Here is a 21,416-nt window from a genome sequence, read left to right on the forward strand (position 1 = left end):
TTACAAGGAAAACAAACATGAGGTTTTGTGACATAGGAATCCAACACTATTACTTGATGCTAAGCACAGTGCAGGCTTTTTACAACATAAAATATCCAGGTAGAAGAATAACAAGAGAATAACAAGGACAATAATCATAGAAATGCCATGTTAGCATTTTATAAAATCTTAACCACCATTTGCACATTAATGGAATCTGACCACACAAATCTCACATCTAAAATATGTCCAAACATTTACGGAGAGGAAGATGTAATCCAAATCTCTACAGTTGATCCTGTGGTGGTCTAAATATAGCACTTCCTATGTTGCCTTGAAGCTATGACAAGTAGGTTAGATGAGATTTTCTGCAGAATTATAGAAATGTGCCAATTTATATGTAACACAGGACAATGGACGCAATAATGTTTATTGTTTTATCATTCACATAAGGCAAGAAAGAGAATGTCATGTTTTGGCATTTATATATCTCCACATGAGGAAATGTATTCGAAAATCTAATTAACAATGAGGAAACAAAGGATTTTAAATATTTACAAAAAATGAGGAAGAGGATCAAGGAATCAGGAAATTACAGACCATACAGAATGTTCCTTAATCTCAGACACAAAGTTTACAATTACCAAGTCATAACTTTTAACATATATCCATAAATATTTGAAGCACTGTGTCGATGTTGCATATAGAGAAACAGCAGTATCCTCAAAAGTCCCGAGCGAGTTATGCAGTCCTGTATCTGAACAATGTGTGGGCTACATGCTGCCAATGTTGCTGTTCATTTGTGTAACCAAGACAACGTTGCTGCTACAACACTGAGCTATGACAGCTCCCCTCTCTGGTTGCCATTGCACCTCCCTCCCTCTCCCCCCACCAGACCAGCCACTGTCAGTTTAACCCGAGCCAACTGTTCAAACACTGACAAGACGCCTACTTGTAAAATTCTGCTGTCGGCATCTTAAGACATGTTTCTGCCAAAATCGTCTCTCTACAGTTTGTACATACTAAAGCTTTCACAAATCTAAGGTAAAATTTAAAGCTAAAAGTATCAGAGTAACAGATTTATTATTTTTTCCTATTTTAGTTTCACTACAAGGGATGCACCGATACCAATACTGGTATTGAACATCAGCGGTGATCCATGAAAACTGGTTGAATCGGGTATTTGCCCCAAAAATATCAGTTCTGCTGATATCCTGGTTGGGCCTTTAAATAGATGTAATAAGACTATTTACTGGTTCTAGTTTATTCCAAAAAGTCTCAGAATGTTTGAAAATTATTCTGTAGTTACTTGAGATATAAATAACAGCTAACACATTTTGTCATCCATTATTTTTTGTTTTTAGGAAAATAAAGGGTATTTTTAGTCCCTCCACTGATATCAGGTGTCAGCAGATACTTAAGGTCATAGAATTGTAATCCGCAACAGGTTTTTATTATTGCTTCACAATTACCGGTACATTAAAATATCACAATCAAATCAATATGGCAGTACTAAGTAATCTAATTGCATCTAATTGCAATCACAGTGTTTTCCAATATGGTGCAGCTGCATTGAAATGGCTTAAATCATTTCCAGGGACACTAGATCGGTCAGATATGTTGAGTGTAAGCACAGACGGTTAAAGGTCATAGTCAAGGTCCTCTGTGTGCATGCTTAGTACATTCCCTCTTTGTGCATCATGGAGTAGCCCTGATCCCGATGGACATAGCGTGAGGGCATCAGGGTCACTTCACTCCGGATTAACACCAGACAATGGCAATGCTCCTGCAGCCTGAAGAGTATTGTGAAAGGGGTGGAGTGGTACTAGTACTGTACTCACACACATGGCCCAGCATTCCTCCAGGGCCAGACACAGACTGCAGCCTGCCTGACAAAAACGAGCCTCCTCCCGCTCAGGGCAACTACAGTACACACAAACCACAGCTCAGATGTCCAAACAAAATGGCCATGAGTGGACACTATGTTGGCACAATTCTAAAATTTAAAGCTTGATTTTGATAATAAGAAAAGGACTTCATCAATACCCATTTTAATTTCAATACCACAACATTTTTAGACAATAATAAAATTTTCAATACAGGATAATAGCAGTTTCTTTGTTATGTGGACTAACACTAGTTCTGATGGAAGTCAAGACTGTTCTAAAATTGGAAAGAAAAAAAGGAAAGATACATTTTTTCCTGTTCATTTGACTTTTTTCAGAGTTGATACTTTATTACGATACTAATTTTAGTATAGAGTATTATTATTATTTTTTTATTACATCCCAACTGGACACAACTTTAAAGGCTCAAGTTAAAAATAAACCAGTCTCACTGTTCAAAGTCTGCTTTCCTTTATGCTAAAACACTAAAGAAAATGCTTTGTAATGCGTAATCACATTATTGTGTAATTAGAATGTGAAGCGCATTTTCCTATTGTGGCTTAAACAGAAAGCAGAATAGGGCGTGACCGTCCAGCTTTAACCTTCCTTTGTCACTGATGAATAAGGCAGCATGCTTTTGAGAATGCCAAGGACGATTAGGAGATCTTAAGGGCTAGTATGATGTCATTTTTACAAGGCGTACCCAAGGTCTGCACCCAAATAGAGGTCAAGATTATTAGATTAATCAATAATTGTAATTTTTCAGGTCACAATACAACCATACGAACTACAAATTATAATCGTGACAATATATACTCTATGTGTACAACAGCACTACTTCCTGTGAAATATGCACCTATGGAGTTTTCGCAGAGTTGTGCTAAGATGAACAATGATTTAAAGATTAGGCATTAGAGAGTGAGTTGCATGTGGATGTGACTGATAACATGTTAAAAACTACAGAAATCAAATTAATACTTCAGCAGAGACAGTTCTGTGTTTGGAAAGGGAGACGTTTGTGTCTCAGTAGTAGTGCTAATGCTAATTTTGAGGCATAATAAATAATCGGGTTGTCTTTATTGTAATTCATTTGATTTTTAATAGGTTGTTTATTTTAATTTTTGTGATTTTAATAACGGTAACATCTGTCATATTTTAGATAACAAAAATGAAAGAAAAAAGGATTTCACGGTTGTTTTGGTCATGGTATGGTAATCATGAATAATCTTGGTGGGTTTTTTTTTTCATACAATAATCATAACACAAAAATTTTTATCGTGACACTCCTACACTTGTCACCTCTTCTTAAGTAAGCTTGGAAGCTTGGAGATGTAAGTGGAATTCAAATATACAGATCTCTGCTAAACTATGTGTTTCCGTTTGTGTGGACCCCTCATTGCTGTGGGCGCTCCATTAATGGGTCAGCAGAGTGCCGCTGTGGACAAAAGCAAAACCAAATGCACACTCCCTCAGACCTATTAGACACAGACAGATGACAGAGGAGGAAACAAGAGAGGTTGTGGGAAATGTACAGAAAAAAACACAGCAAGTTCCCTGGCAGCACAAATATAGTCACCGCCTCATCAATGCTGGGACTAAAACTAAAACTAACTCTGGAACAAATTCTTAGCCAAGACCATGACTAAACCAGGACTAGAACAGGACCAAACCAGGTCTACATTTGGACTCAAATTGGGCTAAAAAAAATAAGAGTGAACACACCCTATGATGGAGTTAAAATAGTTCTGTGGGCAGCTTACATGACTCATGAGCTGTAACAAATGACTCTAACACTAAACTGGTGAAGCCAAGAAAACTTTACACAAGCCTCAACTCATGTGTGGACAAAATGACTCAGGCAGGCACTACTTGTCTGGATAAGTCTATGCATTATGAAAGCATCTCCATGTCTATAAACTAGTGGGTTGTGAGGCTGTGGGTTCTGGTGGCTGTGTCATTCTGAAGATCATCTTATTCTCAAAAGCCTAAGAGCTCATAGGTCAGTGTTAATTATATTAAATGACCCAAACTACCATGTGTCTTTAGCATTTTGATTGCAACTGGATTAGCAATTTATGTCTAATAAAGTATAGGATGTTTAGGGTGCTGATTTCAAACATGTCCAGGAGCATTAAGATTTGGGAAAAGCCTGGAATATGAAGTTGTAATGCTTGAATCCCATGAATTTCAGAAAATGTTTGTACAGATCTAAAAACTAAAGGGTTAGGTATTTTTTTTGTTTTCTGTTACCTATTTATGATTTAATAATTGCACCTACTCAAATTGTGATTGTCACATTGTGACACTGTGCAGTCTTAATAAAAGGTTGAATTTGCAATACATGCTTTAACAATGTGATTTAATTTATGTCTTTGCATTTTATGTTCTCTTGTAAGTAAGATTATAATACAAGTGACAGCATACTTTATCTTTTCCATGACTCTGCTGCAAAGAACAGAACTTGTTTTGGCAAAGGAAGCTTAAAGTCAATCAAGTCAGAATTAATGGCATTATCTGTGGGCTGCAGGCCTAAAGCAGCATCTGTTCGATTTGATTACTTTTGTAACAAAGTTTGTGAGCACATACAGAAGGGTCAGAGCAGACTATCTGATGTCTGTGTAGTATTCACTATTCACACTACTGTTGTCTACATAGTCTGTGAGAGGCAGATTCTGTAATTACAGCAGCTGCCCTGAGTGTCAGCCTGTCTCACAGCAGTGTCAGCTTGCACCAGGATCAGACAGAGCAGAGTCCAGGGGTCATGAACCTGTAGCCTTTCAGTTTCAACTCTATCTCCCACAACTGCGTTCTGGAATTTGATTAACTCTCAGATAGGGGTCAATCAAATGTTTTTTTCCTATTAAAAACACTGGATTTGACATTAAATATCACCTACAACTGCGTTCTGGAATTTGATTAACCCTCTGATAGGGGGCAATCAAATATTTTTTTCCCTATAAATGACCCTGGACTTTGACATTACTGTAAATATCCAAACAGTTAACGCACAAATGTTGAACCTGTGATTTGAACTATGTGATTAGACCCAAAAACTTATACAACAAAAACCTGCATTTTAACATATTTTTAGCTGCCCCATCTGTATTAAATAATATTGGAATACAGAATGTTATGATGCCACCTGAAACCCAAAAAAACTCCCGTGTAAATGACAAGATTAGATAGATCCTTAATTATCCTGTTGGAAATTTGTTACAATGAGGTGCAGTCCTGAATATGGCACCTGTGGTAATGATTTGGTTATCGCAGACACTGAATACACTGCTGCTCTCCCATTCAGACACATTTGACTAATGTGGAAACGACTGTGGATCACTTTCCTATAACGAATGATAGTTCATTCTAGACTTCTCCATTATCAGTTTATTTGCAAGAATGTACGTTATTGTAGTATTATTATTGTCCCTAAATACCAATTAAATGCTAATTGTACACAGCCCTTGGTCCCAGGGGAATCAAGCATTATGTGATTAGTCTTGTTAAGTGCTGCTACGTATAACCACATTACTAAAGTGCACCTTCAGTAGCAAGATATTGCCTGACAGCATCTTGTTTAATGACTTGGCCCGTCCACAGAACAGCCAACGGCTTGCTTGTATGGAAACCAATATGCGTGACCAAGTGATTTGATCAGGGATCCGCTGCAAAGATAGATTACAGTTAGCACACAACAATAAGAGTAATGTGCTTGTAGCTATCAGTCAATGGATGACTTGTCTTAGTGCCAAAGGGGTCTATAATTAATGAGAAAGGGTGCTGGTGGCATTGGCTGGTGAGCTGCTGTACGTCAAATTTACCCATAAGGAGTAGAAGTAGCCGCATATATTGTCAAATTACTGTCAGATGCATTGGGCAACATTACAACAAAAATATAGACAACAATCACGGTCTTCATATGTTGACTCCAATAATGTCTCATCATGACTCTGGCAACATTTCTGGAGCAGCTTTTAAAACATGAGCGCTGTGGTACTAGCCAATTTTAGCAAACTGAGATCTGAATCTGGGCCAGCAGGATGGAGACTTGGGTGCATGGTTGTGTTGAGTGTGTGTTTGTGTGTGTGAGGGAATAGGACGCACAGATAGGCCTGTCATGATAACAAATTTTGAAGTTCGATATCTTGTTGAAGTAAATATAGATGATAAATGGCAAATGAAGTTAGACACATTCACTAACACAACTTGAACCGTGACTTGAATACTTGCACTGAAAGTTTTGGACTGTTGTTCTGCCCTTGTTGTAGCCTACATTTTGTATTCAGTCAAAGTCTATTTTTTATTTACCTTATTTTTAATGCAGGTCCTTATTTTTATTTTGTTTAAGATGCACCATAACACAGAAGCAAATTCCTAGTTTGTAAATTCTGTTCACTGATAAAACTTCTGATTCTATTCCATTCAATTCAAAATTTTGCTGAACATCTTGTTAATTTTCCCTGTTTCCCTTCTAACCTTTCAATTAACACTATCATTATTTTTTGACACACAAATGTATATGACCACACCTTGGTTTTGCTAAATAAATGATGAAACTGAAACAGAAAAATGTGTTCCTTGCATGAAAATTGTTCCTACATTTTCAATGGAATTTGATGTGTTGATAACATATACAGGGGGTTGCCTATTTTTAAAACTTAGTTCTATACTTGTTGGAATTTTAAACCCATAATTTCTTCACAAGCTGTCACCTGATGGATGGACGGTACTATCTCTGCAAATAAACTAATCATAAGAAAAAAATGAAAACTGTTGTATGCACAGTAAGTGGCACAGTAACTGCTTTTACATGTGTTGTAAAAAGACATGATGGGTCAAATATTAAGGGCAAAGCAGCATCAAAAAGTAACAAAACCGATATCCCTGGGGTCAAAAAAAACTAACACATGAATGTAAGTAAGTAAGTAAGTAAGTCTTTATTTATATAGTGCTTTCACAGACATTTTTTGCCCCCAAAGACGCTTTACAGAGCATTATTCAGCATTATTCATTCATACAGCATTATTCATTCACTCTATACCCTGGTGATGGTAAGCTACTATTGTAGCCACAGCTGCCCTGGGGCACACTGACAGAGGCGCGGCTGCCATGCCACTCGGCGCCATTGGTCCCTCCGACCACCACCATCACTCACACACACACACACACACACACACACACACACACACACACACACACACACACACACACACACACACACACACACACACACACACACACACACACACACACACACACACACACACACACCACTTTCATACTAGGCAATGTGGGAGAAGTGTCTTGCCTAAGGACACAATGATTGAATTGATTGTATTTAACTGACCATGACTATCAACTGTTTATGGAGACCTATGTAGCATGTTTTGGGTTGATGGGGGAAACCGGAGCACCCGGAGGAATGACTTAATTGAGCCAAATTACAAGCTTGGGTGTCAGTGTGGCAGTATATTTACTTCTTTATCTCCTCTAAATGACCCCATAGCACGTGTTACTTCACAGATCACCTATAATAGATCCACTTTCTAATGTATCTGCTCACCTAATGACACTGAAGGAAAAGAAATTTGTTATTTAACCAACACAAAAAAGAAACAATAAAGCAGAGGACTATGTAAAACTTTGGCTGTAAACCAGAGTTCATATAGGACCCTGGGCGGTCAGCCAAAAAGCTCCAGACAAAAGCAACAAGGCTGGTCCAAAAACAGCTCAAACATGGTCTCACAAACATCCAGTCATTTGTAGCAGCATTAGATGGAGTATTTTTAAGAACAGAATAATTGACCTTCAAACTGTTAGTATCATGTAGGAAATTGTGTCTATATTTTCAGTTCCCTCTAATAGTAAAAGACTTCTACCGGAAATTTTTGACTTAGACTAATACAAATTTTAATAACCCACAAGGTAAAATACTTATTATACTTGCAACAAGTTTAACTGGGGAGGAAGGGCCTTTACTCAGCACTGTCAAGTGAACTGAAGTCGCCACTCACCAGCACAAGGTCAAATGGCTGTGGTGCAGATTCGTATATCAGTGTGGAGGGAATATTATTTAGTGTCACTCTTTTTATAAGGTACACTGCTAAAAATCCCTTAGACAGCATCAGCTGTAGATTAACTGTGATGATTGGCTGGAGGCTGTGTCTTGTTGGGTCCTCCACTTCATGAATCAATATGAAGCCAGTGACAAAGAGACCGGTGAATCCTGTGCACTGCCCTTCAGTGACATTCATTCATCACCACCATCACCACCATGTCACCATATAAACCACAGCACCCAAAGGTGACAGAGTGGGTGATGCAAAATTTACATTTGATCACTTTAATTACACATAATTATCCCTTTTGATTGTTATAGTAGCTTCTAGATGAAAGGACTTCATTAAACAAATTAGTTCAAAGAATATGATTTATGATTATATTATCATATTTGTGTTTTGAGTCTGGCATTGTAAGTTTTCTCTCTGGCAGCATGAGCACTGTTTGCCAATATGTGAATCTCAAAGCCTTATAACAGATGCAGGACATGTAAAAGAATAACAATTTAAACAGAAACAGTTCACAAATCGTACACAGTGATCACTCAGGTAACTGCCATTTATGTGCTACTGTTTGGGCATCAGGTCTAACAAGCAGAGCAATAAAACAATCCAGAGGAACCAGTCTCCTCTTCACCTAAAAGCATCTGGGTTATTTTGCATGTGTTTGGCATAAGGTCAAAACTCTGCCCATACAGGCTGTGTACAACAATGACAAGCTGAAACTGTGAACAAAAGAGATAGGTCAGAAATAGGCTGAGGATTCTGAGGGTGGATAGCCTTCTGTTTCAAAATTGGTACCTTAGGCTGCAGGATAGAGGGAAATTAAATTATCTTTGACTATAGGACTGCAAGATTAATCGTTATTCTATCAAAATTGCAATTTTAATAGATGTAATTAGCAAATTGCAAAGGCTGCAGTTTTCTTTTTGTCAATTCTGCTGGATCGGTTTAAAATGTGAACAGAATCATTTTATTAAAACTTAACTCAAAAATGTAACAGCAATCACAATGCTTGTCAGAAAAATCGCAATTAGACAGACCTATCGTGTAAGCTATGTAAAATAGCTGGCAACAAAACTGTATGGGCACTGGACAGTCCAGCGTGAAGAGAGTACACCTCCTCTTCTGAGTTATGTAACTCGGACTAAACCAATGAGCTTCGTTTTAAAGCGCAAGATTTGATGTGTGTCTGAGCAGTGTCTAAGTCTCAAATGAACACAGCTCCTACATGTTCAGAAATACTCACTTAACGTGTGTCCCATGCTAATGAATGTGTTCGCTCAACGTGAGTCCACGGGTCTGACGCCTTGTCTATCACTTGTCTATACGCTCCATCCATAGGCCTACAGTAGTCCTACAGGTACCTTGGCTGTGTGAGGAACAACGCATTGTTGCATACAGTAATGAAAAATATCAGTGCCAAAAATGTAGCAAAACTGCAAAACGGGCCTGATCGATAAAACAACACACATCCCGTAGAGCCACGATTTCAAAATAACAACTCTATTCATTAATATTCATTATGCCGCGAAATGAGTTCGTGATCAATTTCAGAGGTAGAATGATACCAGAAGAACTAGTTGGTTCTTCTAGACCAAAAATAACTATACAATGAAAACTGTACACAAATGAAATATTGAAACTTCCGGTTAGCATTATGAATGGTGACTTTACTTGACGCATTCGCGTGAGCACGCCGGCGGACTGCGGCTCCGACTCGCCGCTTTCACATCAGCGCCTCTGGCTTTGTGATAACAGACTACAGCCTGTAAGCACATACGTATAACAGACTAGAGCCTGTAAATACACACGTATAACAGACTAAAGCCTATAAATACACACGTATAACAGACTAAAGCCTGTAAATACACACGTATAACAGATTAAAGCCTGTAAATACACACGTATAACAGACTAAAGCCTGTAAATACACACGTATAACAGACTACAGTTTGTACGCACACATGTACACATGTGAAATATGAAGTCCTGACGGCCAAAAACTTCTGCTTTATCTCATTAAGCTGTTCGATTTCACTTTCGGCGTTTGGTTCAGACGTGTTGCTGCTACTGTTTTTGGCGTTTACGATTAAAGAAACACCAAACACTGAATACCGGAAGGCTGGGGTCCCGTTAACCAGGAACAGCCAAATGTGTCCGGTTTCATTGGAAAGAGACAAAGCCGTGTCTTACCGATGCCATGGGTCGGTGCGGGCGGGCAGGCGGGCGGCTCCCTCCTCTCTGTCCTAGAGGCTGCTGTGCTGTGGTGAGCTGGAGTCGAGCTCCTCTCTGCCTCCTCCCACCGGCCGCCTCTGATCTGCTGCTGCCGGAGACTCCCGTTAAACAGCCCGGTCCTGCCCGCGCACACGAGGAGAGGCAGTCCTGACTAGTGCTTGTGACTTGTGAGACTTGAGACTTGTGAGGCGTGTCACCGAGGAACGATTAAGATCTTCCCTTTCTAGCTCGTAAAAACGTTAACCTGAATTTATGGATCATGTGGAGATGAAGCGGTCTGTGAACGTCAAGCTCAGTTTATTTAAAAGGCCTCTCTCTAATGAACATTTAGAGCAGCTCTACTGCATGGATCTATTGGTCCACTGTCAATCATCTGTCTGATGATATTAACCTAGGCCTATGAAGCATGGCTTAGATGTCTATAGGCTATAGAAGGCTAGAGGCCTATTCAAGTTCTGGTGATTGCAGTACACTATAGCTATGTAGCCTATTTACATCCAATAGCTTACCAAACAGGCCTACCATAGTAAAGGTGTGATATTCAGTATCAGCAGACCTACATTGTAGCCACACATTTGCGGTGTTTAATTCACCATCACAAAATGCCCGTCATGTGATCAAAAGAGTTAGGTGTGTATGTAGCAGGACAAGTCTAGGAGGTTCAGAGAAAAATCACTGGTATGTATGGTGGACATGTCTCATGTATGTGCAGGTAGGAAACGCTGTGCATGTTAACACTGGGTCTATTACCAGTGTTTATACCAATTTAGACAATTCTTGTCAGAAGTAATCTTAAGTGCATAGCCATGTGAACACTGACCATGTAAAGTACCAGTATTCCTGATTGATGGCAGGGAGGTGCCATTATACTGAGACAATTTCAGGAATGCATTGGAAAAAAATAAAATAAAATATTTGTATAAACACTCAGTTCACTAGACCAGTAGTAGGCCAAGACGGATGGGCGCGCACGCACACACGCGCGCGCACACGCGCACACACACACACACACACACACACACACACACACACACACACACACACACACACACACACACACACACACACACACACACACACACACACACACACACACACACACACACACGTGCACATGCAGAGAGCCATGCCTTCAAATGCCAGCTGACAAAGTCCTGATTTGAAAAAATAAAAGCTTTATCAGTGGTGGCATGTTTATAGACACTGCCCTCTCAGAGGAAGATATAATTAAACAGACTGCATCTTCTCTGCACTGCGCTTTTACTGGCAATATGTTAAGTGGTGATAGTATGCCAGAAAAGGAGTAGTGCAGTGAAGAAAACCACAGTTGACAACATGTCTCATGCAGTTAACTTTGTGTTTCTGCTGAAGGGGACCTGTTGAGATGAAGTGAACCAGCTCATTGGCCCTGGCAACAATTGATCCAAACAGAATATCTTAGTCAGTATTTGAAAGCAGTTGTAACATGGCTTGCTCCTGGTTTATACATGTACAATCACATCTTCACAACTGAAGCACATACCAACAAGGACACATCAAGCCCTTTTGAATTTAAGCGATCCTGATTTTTGATGGAGGATTTGGAAACCAAAAGAGAGGACATCATGCCATGATATTTTAGCTAAATGTAATTGTGAAATAATTAACATAACAATTGCTATGACAAAAACATTTGATTTGAGCACCTTTACTTAAAATGTGAAAACAGATAGGCATAATGCATATGAAAAATTATGCTATCACCATGTCACTGAATCGAGACATGGAGCAATGTGTTCTGTACTAGTTTTGATGCTGCTGTGATTGGTGCAGCTCCTGATTGATTTGAGTCCTGTGGAGAACATGGGTCAAGCAGCTACCTCCAGCTGGCAGCCCATGAAGACTCTGCAGGAGAGCTCATCTTTAATCATTAATATTTTGAGGCATTTGATGATTAAGCTATTGAAGACTTAGGTACATTCCTGAATACAATAAAATAATGAAAAGCAAAACAAAATTAAATAATTTATGTCCATAATAACTGATACAAATTATAAACTCGCAGGGATTAAAAGCAGCAGGTGAATCCCTATAATAACTTTATGTAAACTATTATGAAACCATGTTATGTGCAGAGTTGTTCTCTACTGACCTCTAGAGGAGGCCATGATCAGATACACACAAGCTGCAATGCAGACTTTGGGATGCCCTCATGTGGCCATCCTAGGTATTACTCTGGTGCGTCATCTAAAACTGTTATTTAAATAGAGACAGGACCTAATATATATTAAACACATTTTATATGTTGTGTCAAGTTTTTATTTTTTACACTTTTCTTTCAGAATATTATACAGGTAAACAAGATTTCTGCAAAAGTTAATATATCCACATGTTGCTTTCATAAAAAATAGTTGCTCCACATATAGTCTTTGTGTCCATCAATAGTATAATAAGTCATATTTATAGAGATATTTGTTAAGTCTAGACATTGCTATTGGACAACACAGTGATGCTGAGCTGCTGGAGTGTCAACATACAATTCCAGATACATTTATTTCTTTTTTTTTTAGTTGTGTATAAACAGACCTTTTGGCTGTATGGCAGCTTTAATATGGACAGCAATGAGTTGTGCGAATGCTGAACAAATATAGACTTTTTTTCCATTTCACACAGAAGTAATGCTCATTTCTATTAAGCTGATGATGGCAGGTGCTACCTTTTGTCTGAAATGTTGCATTTGGTTTAAGTTTAGTGAGATTACTCTGCACACTGCTCCTTTATGAAGAAATCACAAACTACTGTGCATGAACAAACCCAGCAAATCCAATGCCAGACCTTGTGCTCACTTGGTCAGTTATTCAAGTCCGTCAATGTTTTTCATAATGAGCTGTGAGAAAAATAATTCATCTGATGAAGTAATTTTTTTTATATTCAATTGCCATTACATTTGTCAGGTGTGAACTGTATTCCTTGAAATACAGATTCGCACAATTACATTTACACAGAGGTTGGAAAATCTGCTGTTTTCATTAGGTTAATAGATATAGTTAATCGGAGGTTTCAAATTATCAGTAATTATTTGGTCTTTTTTTTTGGTGCAAAATCAGCTCTGAGCTTAAACGTGGTTACATATATTTATTGTAATTCTTAATAAAAATGTTAGTGTCAGAACACTGTAATAAAACTATAATGATCTGAAATGAGTCTTTCCACATAAAAACTCTGTTAATGCGAAATATCTAATACTCAATTTAAAAAATACAGTATCTTTACCAACTGTGTAGTCAGTCTTATAGCAGCCGGTCTGAAATGTTGCAGAGTCTCAAAACTTGTCTAAGGCACTCTGCCCAACTTCATTACCACTGATTGCTTTGACACTTAAAAGCAGAAATGATGGTTTGAGTCGACAGTCCCAATAAAATACACACGATTCACACAAACGGTGCAGTCTGCAACCACAGTTTTTGAACCCAGCAAACTACGGCCTCAGAATCATCTAATGTGTGAAACTCATTGTCAATTTGTTCATTTAAAGGTGATCTTATTTACAAATGATGCCGCATATGCATTTATTATATCTATCTCTATTATGGTCTGATGTTCAAGAAAGGTTCAGGCCCACACAGTCAGTTAAGGCAAAGTTCTGTTGATCTTGTCTCCACTTCAAATCCTTCTTTTATAAAATAGACTCCACTTTGTAGATAAAAAACTCCAGGAGTGACTGACAGTTCTGCCACTCCAGTTAAAAAGTTGCTTAAACTTTGCATGTTGCCAACAACTGCACACATTCTTCTTATCCCATTTGTGAAAACATCAATGGTTTTCCAGTTTTAAGGTGGTAGGTGTAAAATCTCTAAAATAATTTAAAGGTGTCATAAATAAAAGGTTCTTTGAAAACATGTCCCCCTCAGTTTGACTTTGAGTAGCCAACTAAAGTAACTTTAGATTAGGTAGTTTGATCTGTAGTTCAAAAGATGTTCTGGTCCACATAGTGCTGTTATCTGCTCAGTGTAGACGTGCCTGACCGCAGTGTGCTGGGCAGCTTGTCTGATCCAGGGATCTTCCAGGGCCCAGGGGAGACTGTGGCCTTTCTACCTGAGGCACTGCTGCTGTGTGTGGTCGTGCTCTTTGGGGGTAGGACTGGACGGCTCTCCCCCAACCCCCTATCCAACTCCCTTGTCTTCTTATGGTCCAGGTCAGTCCCACCGCAATAGTGCTCCATGTTGCTATTACCATTAGTGTGGGGTAACTTGTTCCCTCCTGGAGAGCGTGCAGACTCTCTGTTGTCCTTTACACTTCTTTCCTTTGAACGCCCACGGGTGCTTTTCATCAGTTTTGGCCCCATTCGGCACCCGTCGTCTGCACATTTGTGGGTGGACCTGCCACCCTCTTTCTTGGCCCGGCTGCTCCCTGTGCGTCTGCCCTGGCTGCCAATTGCTTCAGGACTCAGCACTTCAATGGTCTGAGGGCTCTTGGATCGCTCCGGCCTGCTGCAGGTGTCTCGAGGCATGTCCACAGGTGACAGGTAAGGGGGCTCTGGGGCAGGGACCAGATGAGATGGAGGCGATGACATGGAAAGGCTGTCGATGGGCGGGGCTACTTCAGACAGGCTTGGGGAGGCTGTAGGGCGAACATCCCATGGGCCGGCATTGTCTGAAATAAACAAGCACACTTAATAATACTGACATATAGGAATATATCTCCAGAGGTGGGTAGTGGGTAATAAATTAAGGTAGTAATAAATAAAAAATAATAGTTATTTTACTGCTACTAATTTTAGTCATTTTTGCATAAACAGTATAGTATTAACTCTTAAGTCGCTTAACTTTTCGCACATATAAAACTTTCAAATAATTTATCAAAAACTCAAACAGTTGCCTTAAAAAAGAACAACAAGATTCTTCAACAAGATTTTTTCTACAACACATCGGAAGTTATAAATACTTAGATCAAGATTAATCTTAAAGACAACTGGACTACACTACCCACCTCTGCTCACAAAAGCATGCACACATGCCACTGCAAAATAAAATGCAAAATACAAGCAGTATTGCAGCAATCATTCTACAGTCTAAAAGCATTCACAAGAGCAGAACTATAGCAGAGCAGCCCTACTGTTAGACAGCATCAATCGGCCTTCCCATAGCTCTCCTTAAAGCCCAAGCCAATCTAAAACCTTTGGCGGAAAATCGAAAACAGGTTTAATGAAATGGATGATGTGCCCAATAGGGTGATGCCTTAGCAGGAATGAAAAGCTGAGGGGCCAAGAGGCTCTTTCCCATAAGCCCGGAGAGGTCTCTATCCGGGGCAGACACTTCACTGGACGCTTCTCCAAAACTGTGCGTTCTCACGGACTGTTAGCTTCAGTTTCTGCCTCAGTGAGTGCTGGCCCCTGGGCCATCAGTCATTTTCAGTAGGCCAAAGGCAGCGGACACAGTCTGGGCTACGCAAGAAGTGCACTGAGGTCTAATTATAGCAGGACTCCCACACACTACTACAGCAGCATGATACTAAAAATACATTCTGGGTGTATTTCAGCACATTTAATTATAATATCATTATAATTAATTATAGGGCCAAATTTCAAAGTAAAACATACCACATTTTATTTCAAACTTATCTAATTTAATTGCATACATATGCAACTGGTAAAGAACTTGCATTTGTTACTTAGTGGAACAATTTACAAATGTGTGTTTTCCACATTGTTTTATACTGCTTATAATAAATAAAATACTTGCTCTTTTTGAGCAATATGCATTTCTTTGTTTGTTAATACTTGCCTTATTTCAATATTCTTATGGCCTTGTATAATTAAAATTGTTACACAGTAAATGCTTCAAACTTGTGCTTGGCATACCGAGAGCATATATCAAACGTTATCACCGCTCTCAAGGAAGCATGACAAGGCTGTGCACATAAAGTGATTAAGTCCTTGGCTGGAAAGAGCTGGCACAAAACAGTAAGCTAGGCAAATAAAATCACACTCAATTTCCTGTAGTTTACAACTGCGGACTTCCACTCAAACTACTTTGTAATCAAGTTATCAAAGTAGTGTTCTTCTATAGCACTAGAATAAAAAGATGTTCTTAGTACACACTCTAAGATGTAAACATTTTAATGCAAACATTATACTTAAAAAGAGTGCAGAGAATTGTGCTCTGCTGGTGAATATTTTTTTAAACAAAATGTCTGCAGTTGAAGTATTTATCTATATTTGTTAACGCTGTTTTTCATGCTGCATTTACAGGTCGTCACAACACACCATGCAGGACCACAGTACAGAAACCAGAGCAGACACAAACATGTGACGGTCACAAACCGTGTCTTTAGGGTGGCCCAAAAGGAGGAAATAGGGAGAGCCATGCTTGTCACTTTTCATGCACATGGAGAGACTGGAAGATACCATTCCTATAGAAGGGGAAGTAACAACCTAGAGCAATCAATTAGTGATAGATCACTGAAATGGACAGAAGATAGTTAGTGTTAATCAGAATCAGAAGACACAATATTAGTTCCTTCATTGGGAGACTGAATGCATAAATAATAAACCTAACTATAATATTAATAAAGATACATGCTAGTAGTATGTGTAAAAGGTTAAATGAAATTAGGTTGAAAGAATAATATTTAGTTCAGATTGAAAAGTAGAGGTAATCCTTAAAAACAAACAAACAATATTGTGACCAGTAGCTACCTACCATACTCTGGGACCTGCCCGGTTCCTCGTTTGAGTAACAGACGGACTCTCCTCCCTCCAGACTTGATCAGCTCTATAGCACGCGCGTGTGTCATGTCTCGAGTGGTCTCCCCATTTATCTCTATGATTTGGTCCCCAACCTGGAAAATAAAACAATATGGACCAATAATACTTAATACTGAGGTTGTATTAAGCATATAATTCTATAAATATGTGATGACCTGAAGTCCTAGTTTATGCATTATTGTTTTGGACTGCTGCATTACAACAATCCTCACACTGAACCAGTTGATGCAGGTTGAAATCCTACGGCTACAATAAGGATGAAATATTCTGTAACTTTTTTGAATTGGTTTAAAACTTCATTCATATTCACCTTCAAATACCAAAAGTTCAACAACCAAGAAAGGACTACACCTGCTGTGGACCAAAAGGTTTTGAAAGTGCCAGAACAGTAACCACTAATTGGGAGTCACTGCTAAAAGATTCTGTTATTTTAAAAACTGAGAATCCAAAGTTATTGAAGGTTGACTTTACAAAGATTTGAAAGAGGTAAGGAGGACAATGTGGTAGGTGTCATATGCTCTACCACTCATTTTACTCTCAAATATGCCTGTCAAGATAATTACTATATTGATTTATTGTTCAATATAAGAAAGCTGGAACAATATATTTTGGGGCTCAATATTTATTGTGTGTATAATTTCTTTGCAAAAATGGTGAGATTTTTGCTATTTTTTAATACAATAAGATTTGAACTGTAGAGGTACAGTAAATTTTACCACATGTTTATGTGTTGTGTTTTGGTTTTGAAACCCATTACCCAATCAGAAAGTTGAATAAGCCCTACATTTAGACTTAGACTTAAACTTTATTGATCCACAAGGGAAATTATTTATAACACTGAGCCAAAACGTAAATGGTAATAATAAATTCAAAATAAATAGCAAAAATAGCAAGCAACTGATGTCAAATAAGGCAGAATTATAAAATGTATATAGAAATATAGTAATACAAATATATCTGTTACATACAAGAGGTCGTAAGGAGAAAAATACAAAGATGAAATAATAATTGACAGAATACAGGATTATCTATGACACATGGGTGAGTTGTTGTACAGCTGTATGGAGTATGGTATGAATGTAGTCCTATTATGGCAGTTAAACAGTTCAGTTGTACAGCAGGAGCATGTGTTTTGTATACTACCTTTAAGATAATGAAAAGAAAAGATGAAAATGACAATGTATCGCTGAATTAATTATTCAGAAATGTCCCTCAGTTTTGAACACAGTGGCAGCAATAGAGGAACATTGTGCATCCTAATCCCTATCTCCCCACAGCACCAGTTTGCTTATCACTTTATGCAAATAACAACATTTTCTCATCATTATGTATTTAGCTGTGACCACTACATGACATTAGTGAGGGTCATATGCCAGTCAATGCCACTGGGGCTGACTAATGGGAAGGTTTCACAGGGAACAGAACAAAACGTGCTGACCAATTACGCTAACAAATGGACAGGGCCTGTGGTAATGGCTGGAGTAATTTGAACATCGGGAGGAGACTCCAGTGGAGAGACAGGGAGCCATTTGGTGTCATTACTGTGGTCTGAGGAGAGGTAGAAGGCAGGACAGGCCGCTCATTAATCCTCACCTCCTAACAGCAGAGGAGAACCAGCTCCATCTCATCTCTAATAAAGGGGGGACAAAGTTGAATAGCTGGCACACACTGGGATTTGCCAGACCAAGCTTGAGTTTTTATTGAGGCTTAGAGTTTAGAGTGGTAATTAAATAGGCCCGGTGATTGTCTGTGATTACTTTATACAATTTACTTAAAAGCTTGTACTAGGAAGAGAGCTTGTTATAGTTTACAGGGCATTTGGCTCACATGCCTACTCATAATTTCTCATATCAGCAAGAATCTTTAAACTAAGAGTGAATAAGTAAAACTGAAAAGTTATTGAATGTATTTTATGTTCTTCTCTCAAAAAGAAAACACTCTGTTCCATCTTGTGATGTCATGAAATAAAGTGCTCCACTGAGTTTTTAAACTCCACACAACTTCACAAGAATCATTCATCTTTGGAATTGCCAATCTCTACTGAACAAAAGGTAAAATGTAGCTGTTAACTGTTAACTACTGCTTCATGACATCACAGGTTGGAAAAGAGGACTTTGAGCTTTGGCAATGTAGACAAACTAATAAACTAGAATTACTAAAATATGAATGAAACAGTATACAACTCCAGGTGTGTATTTGAGAAGATAACAACATTCTAACATGACTTAAAGAATCCACTTTGCTTAATATAGAAACTTTAAAACCAAATTAGGTAATTGAGGACAGAGGAGCAACTACATACCATGAGCAGACGTTGCTTTATAACCTTTAAATATTCTACTTTTACTTTAACTGTGTGCAGATTTGTCAAACCCTCTTGACACTTTGTATGTGGACTTTAAGTGGAAAAGAAGAGGGATGCCCTGCTCCTCTCTCCCATATGGTGCAGGGGTCCACTGGACTTTATCATCTCCATCACCAGAGGGAAAAGTAATTCCTCTCCCCAGGGCCGTTTGGCACACATTATCTCTGACAGGTTCATTACAGAAACGCATTGAAGAGCAGGCTCAGGCGATCGGGCTTAAGGACATGCAAATAAAGAAGAAGGGTTGCCGGGTAAATCTAAATTGTCAATGAACAACCTTGTAAAATACTTCACACCGTTGTGAGGCCAGCCAGTGCATGTTTAAATACTCCTCTTTTCTTTACAACACAAGAGTCAAAGTAAATTAGAGTAGAAGTCGCACTATTTTAAACATTTGGATAGTATTAATATTATCTACTCAGTAGTATAGGATACATTACCTCAAAGGTGGATTGTGCAACTTTTCTGATGGAAGATCCATCACCTGCTTGTCTTCATGGAGATGTTATTGCTTTGTCTAGAATGTTCCACAGTAGAGATTAAACCTATCTATCTCAAGGGAGACAACTACGGGCTGCATTACAAGTCAGATCTGTGGAGGCAACCCTATTCACAGAGAGAATTATTGTATTTTTGAGCAACAGAAACTAATTAAGTAATTAATAAATGGTAGATAGATGTGTTTAATGCCATACCATGGAACATTCCAGGCAAAGCAACATCTCCAAGCATGGCCTCCATGGAGACGGACACTCCACCAGAAAAGTTGTGCAGTGCACCTTTAACTTAACATCTATCTAAATTAAAAGTAAATAGGTTGGCACAAATTTTAGAACTGGACATTTACAGTGAAAAGTTGCAGTGGCATCTTCGACAGCATCAGGCAATCAGTGTCCTATGTAATCCACAAAGGTAGAAAGCAGCTTAACCCAGTGTTAAAGGGTCACAACAATACTAGAATCACACATACCCTCATCCTCCCATTTCGGATGGCTGGTCCGTCCTCTGCCAAACGCAGCACAAAAAGGTCCATTTTATACTCCCGGCCACCGCGAATACTGAACCCAAAGCCTTTTACACTTTTCTCCAGCTCCACCGTGAAGAAGTCAAAGTCCTGTGTGAGCTGAAACAGGCGGACAGATGAAATGTTAAAATATAATTGGATAGCTACATAAGTCAAACAAGTCATACCTAACTTATTTAAAAAAATAAAGTAAATACTATATACTATATTTTACAATATAATTTTGGAATCATGTGTAAAAAATTAAAGGGTGTTGTGAATTTGAACATGATAATATGACCTTCAAAAATCCAACTAAACCGGTAATAAAACTGGAATTAAACCTGGACCAGACCTGCACTACACTAGGACAACAGGAACAGCATTCTCTACATGGGGACTAAACTGGACTTAAATCAGAACCAAACCAAAACAAGACTAAACACAAACATAAAGTTGTAATGATGGAACCAAAACTTAAAATAAAATAAATAATAAAAAGTATCCTTCTATTATCGACATGTCAGTAAGATGATGGATTACTGCTATTATTACATACAAGGTCTTGCCCATGCAGGTAGCTCATAATTAGAGACATTTTGTTGTTCCTCTTCTGAATAGTGTTTTCCTTGTTTTGATTTTTTTTCATTATCGCATTAATAATTTCATTGCAAGTCATAATGTTGTGTATCTCACCTGCACTGGAGGCATGCGGTAGTCTGGCATGGCGTACTGCCTGTAGTCAAGCAGTGGAGGGTGCCTGTACTCCAGAGTGGGAGGCTGCCTGTAGTCGGCCACTGGGGGGTGTCGGTAGTCCACGGGGGGCTGCCTGTAGTCTGTGAACGGAGGCTGTCGAATGTCTGGTTTGACATCCTGTCTCGCCTTCACCTCAGATCTGTAACTAAAGTAACAACAGAGACCTTTATACTTCCTGATAAAACATAAGCTCTTTAATGTCTATATGTGCCTTTATCTTGGCTGCTTCAGAACACCATGACCCAGATAAATCACAAACTTAGAAGTGATGCATTCATGCTGATAATGATTTGAGAAGTCTGTGTAGCAAAAAATAGCTAAATAGCAAGTATAATCAAAAACAAAATAATCAACAAACAGCCTTTAACAGAATTATTTTAAGCAAATG

At 38.7% G+C, this 21,416-nt stretch overlaps 1 protein-coding gene across 1 annotated transcript in view; it reads right to left on the bottom strand.

Annotated features, from left to right (window-relative positions):
* Positions 1–12,450: 12,450 nt before the first annotated feature.
* magi2a (membrane associated guanylate kinase, WW and PDZ domain containing 2a) overlaps positions 12,451–21,416 on the bottom strand; it is a 161,580-nt gene continuing 152,614 nt past the window's right edge. The window contains exons 19-22 of the mRNA XM_055153780.1: positions 20,969–21,173; positions 20,240–20,392; positions 16,840–16,978; positions 12,451–14,791 (exon numbers count right to left, since the gene is read on the bottom strand). Coding sequence (XP_055009755.1) covers positions 14,136–14,791; positions 16,840–16,978; positions 20,240–20,392; positions 20,969–21,173 — 1,153 coding nt within the window. The 3' untranslated portion in view covers positions 12,451–14,135. The remainder of the gene's footprint in view (positions 14,792–16,839; positions 16,979–20,239; positions 20,393–20,968; positions 21,174–21,416) is intronic.

Source organism: Boleophthalmus pectinirostris, unplaced genomic scaffold (genome assembly GCF_026225935.1).
Source record: "Boleophthalmus pectinirostris isolate CB_2022bp ecotype Guang Dong unplaced genomic scaffold, ASM2622593v1 HiC_scaffold_18, whole genome shotgun sequence".
Classification (NCBI taxonomy): Eukaryota; Metazoa; Chordata; class Actinopteri; order Gobiiformes; family Gobiidae; genus Boleophthalmus; species Boleophthalmus pectinirostris.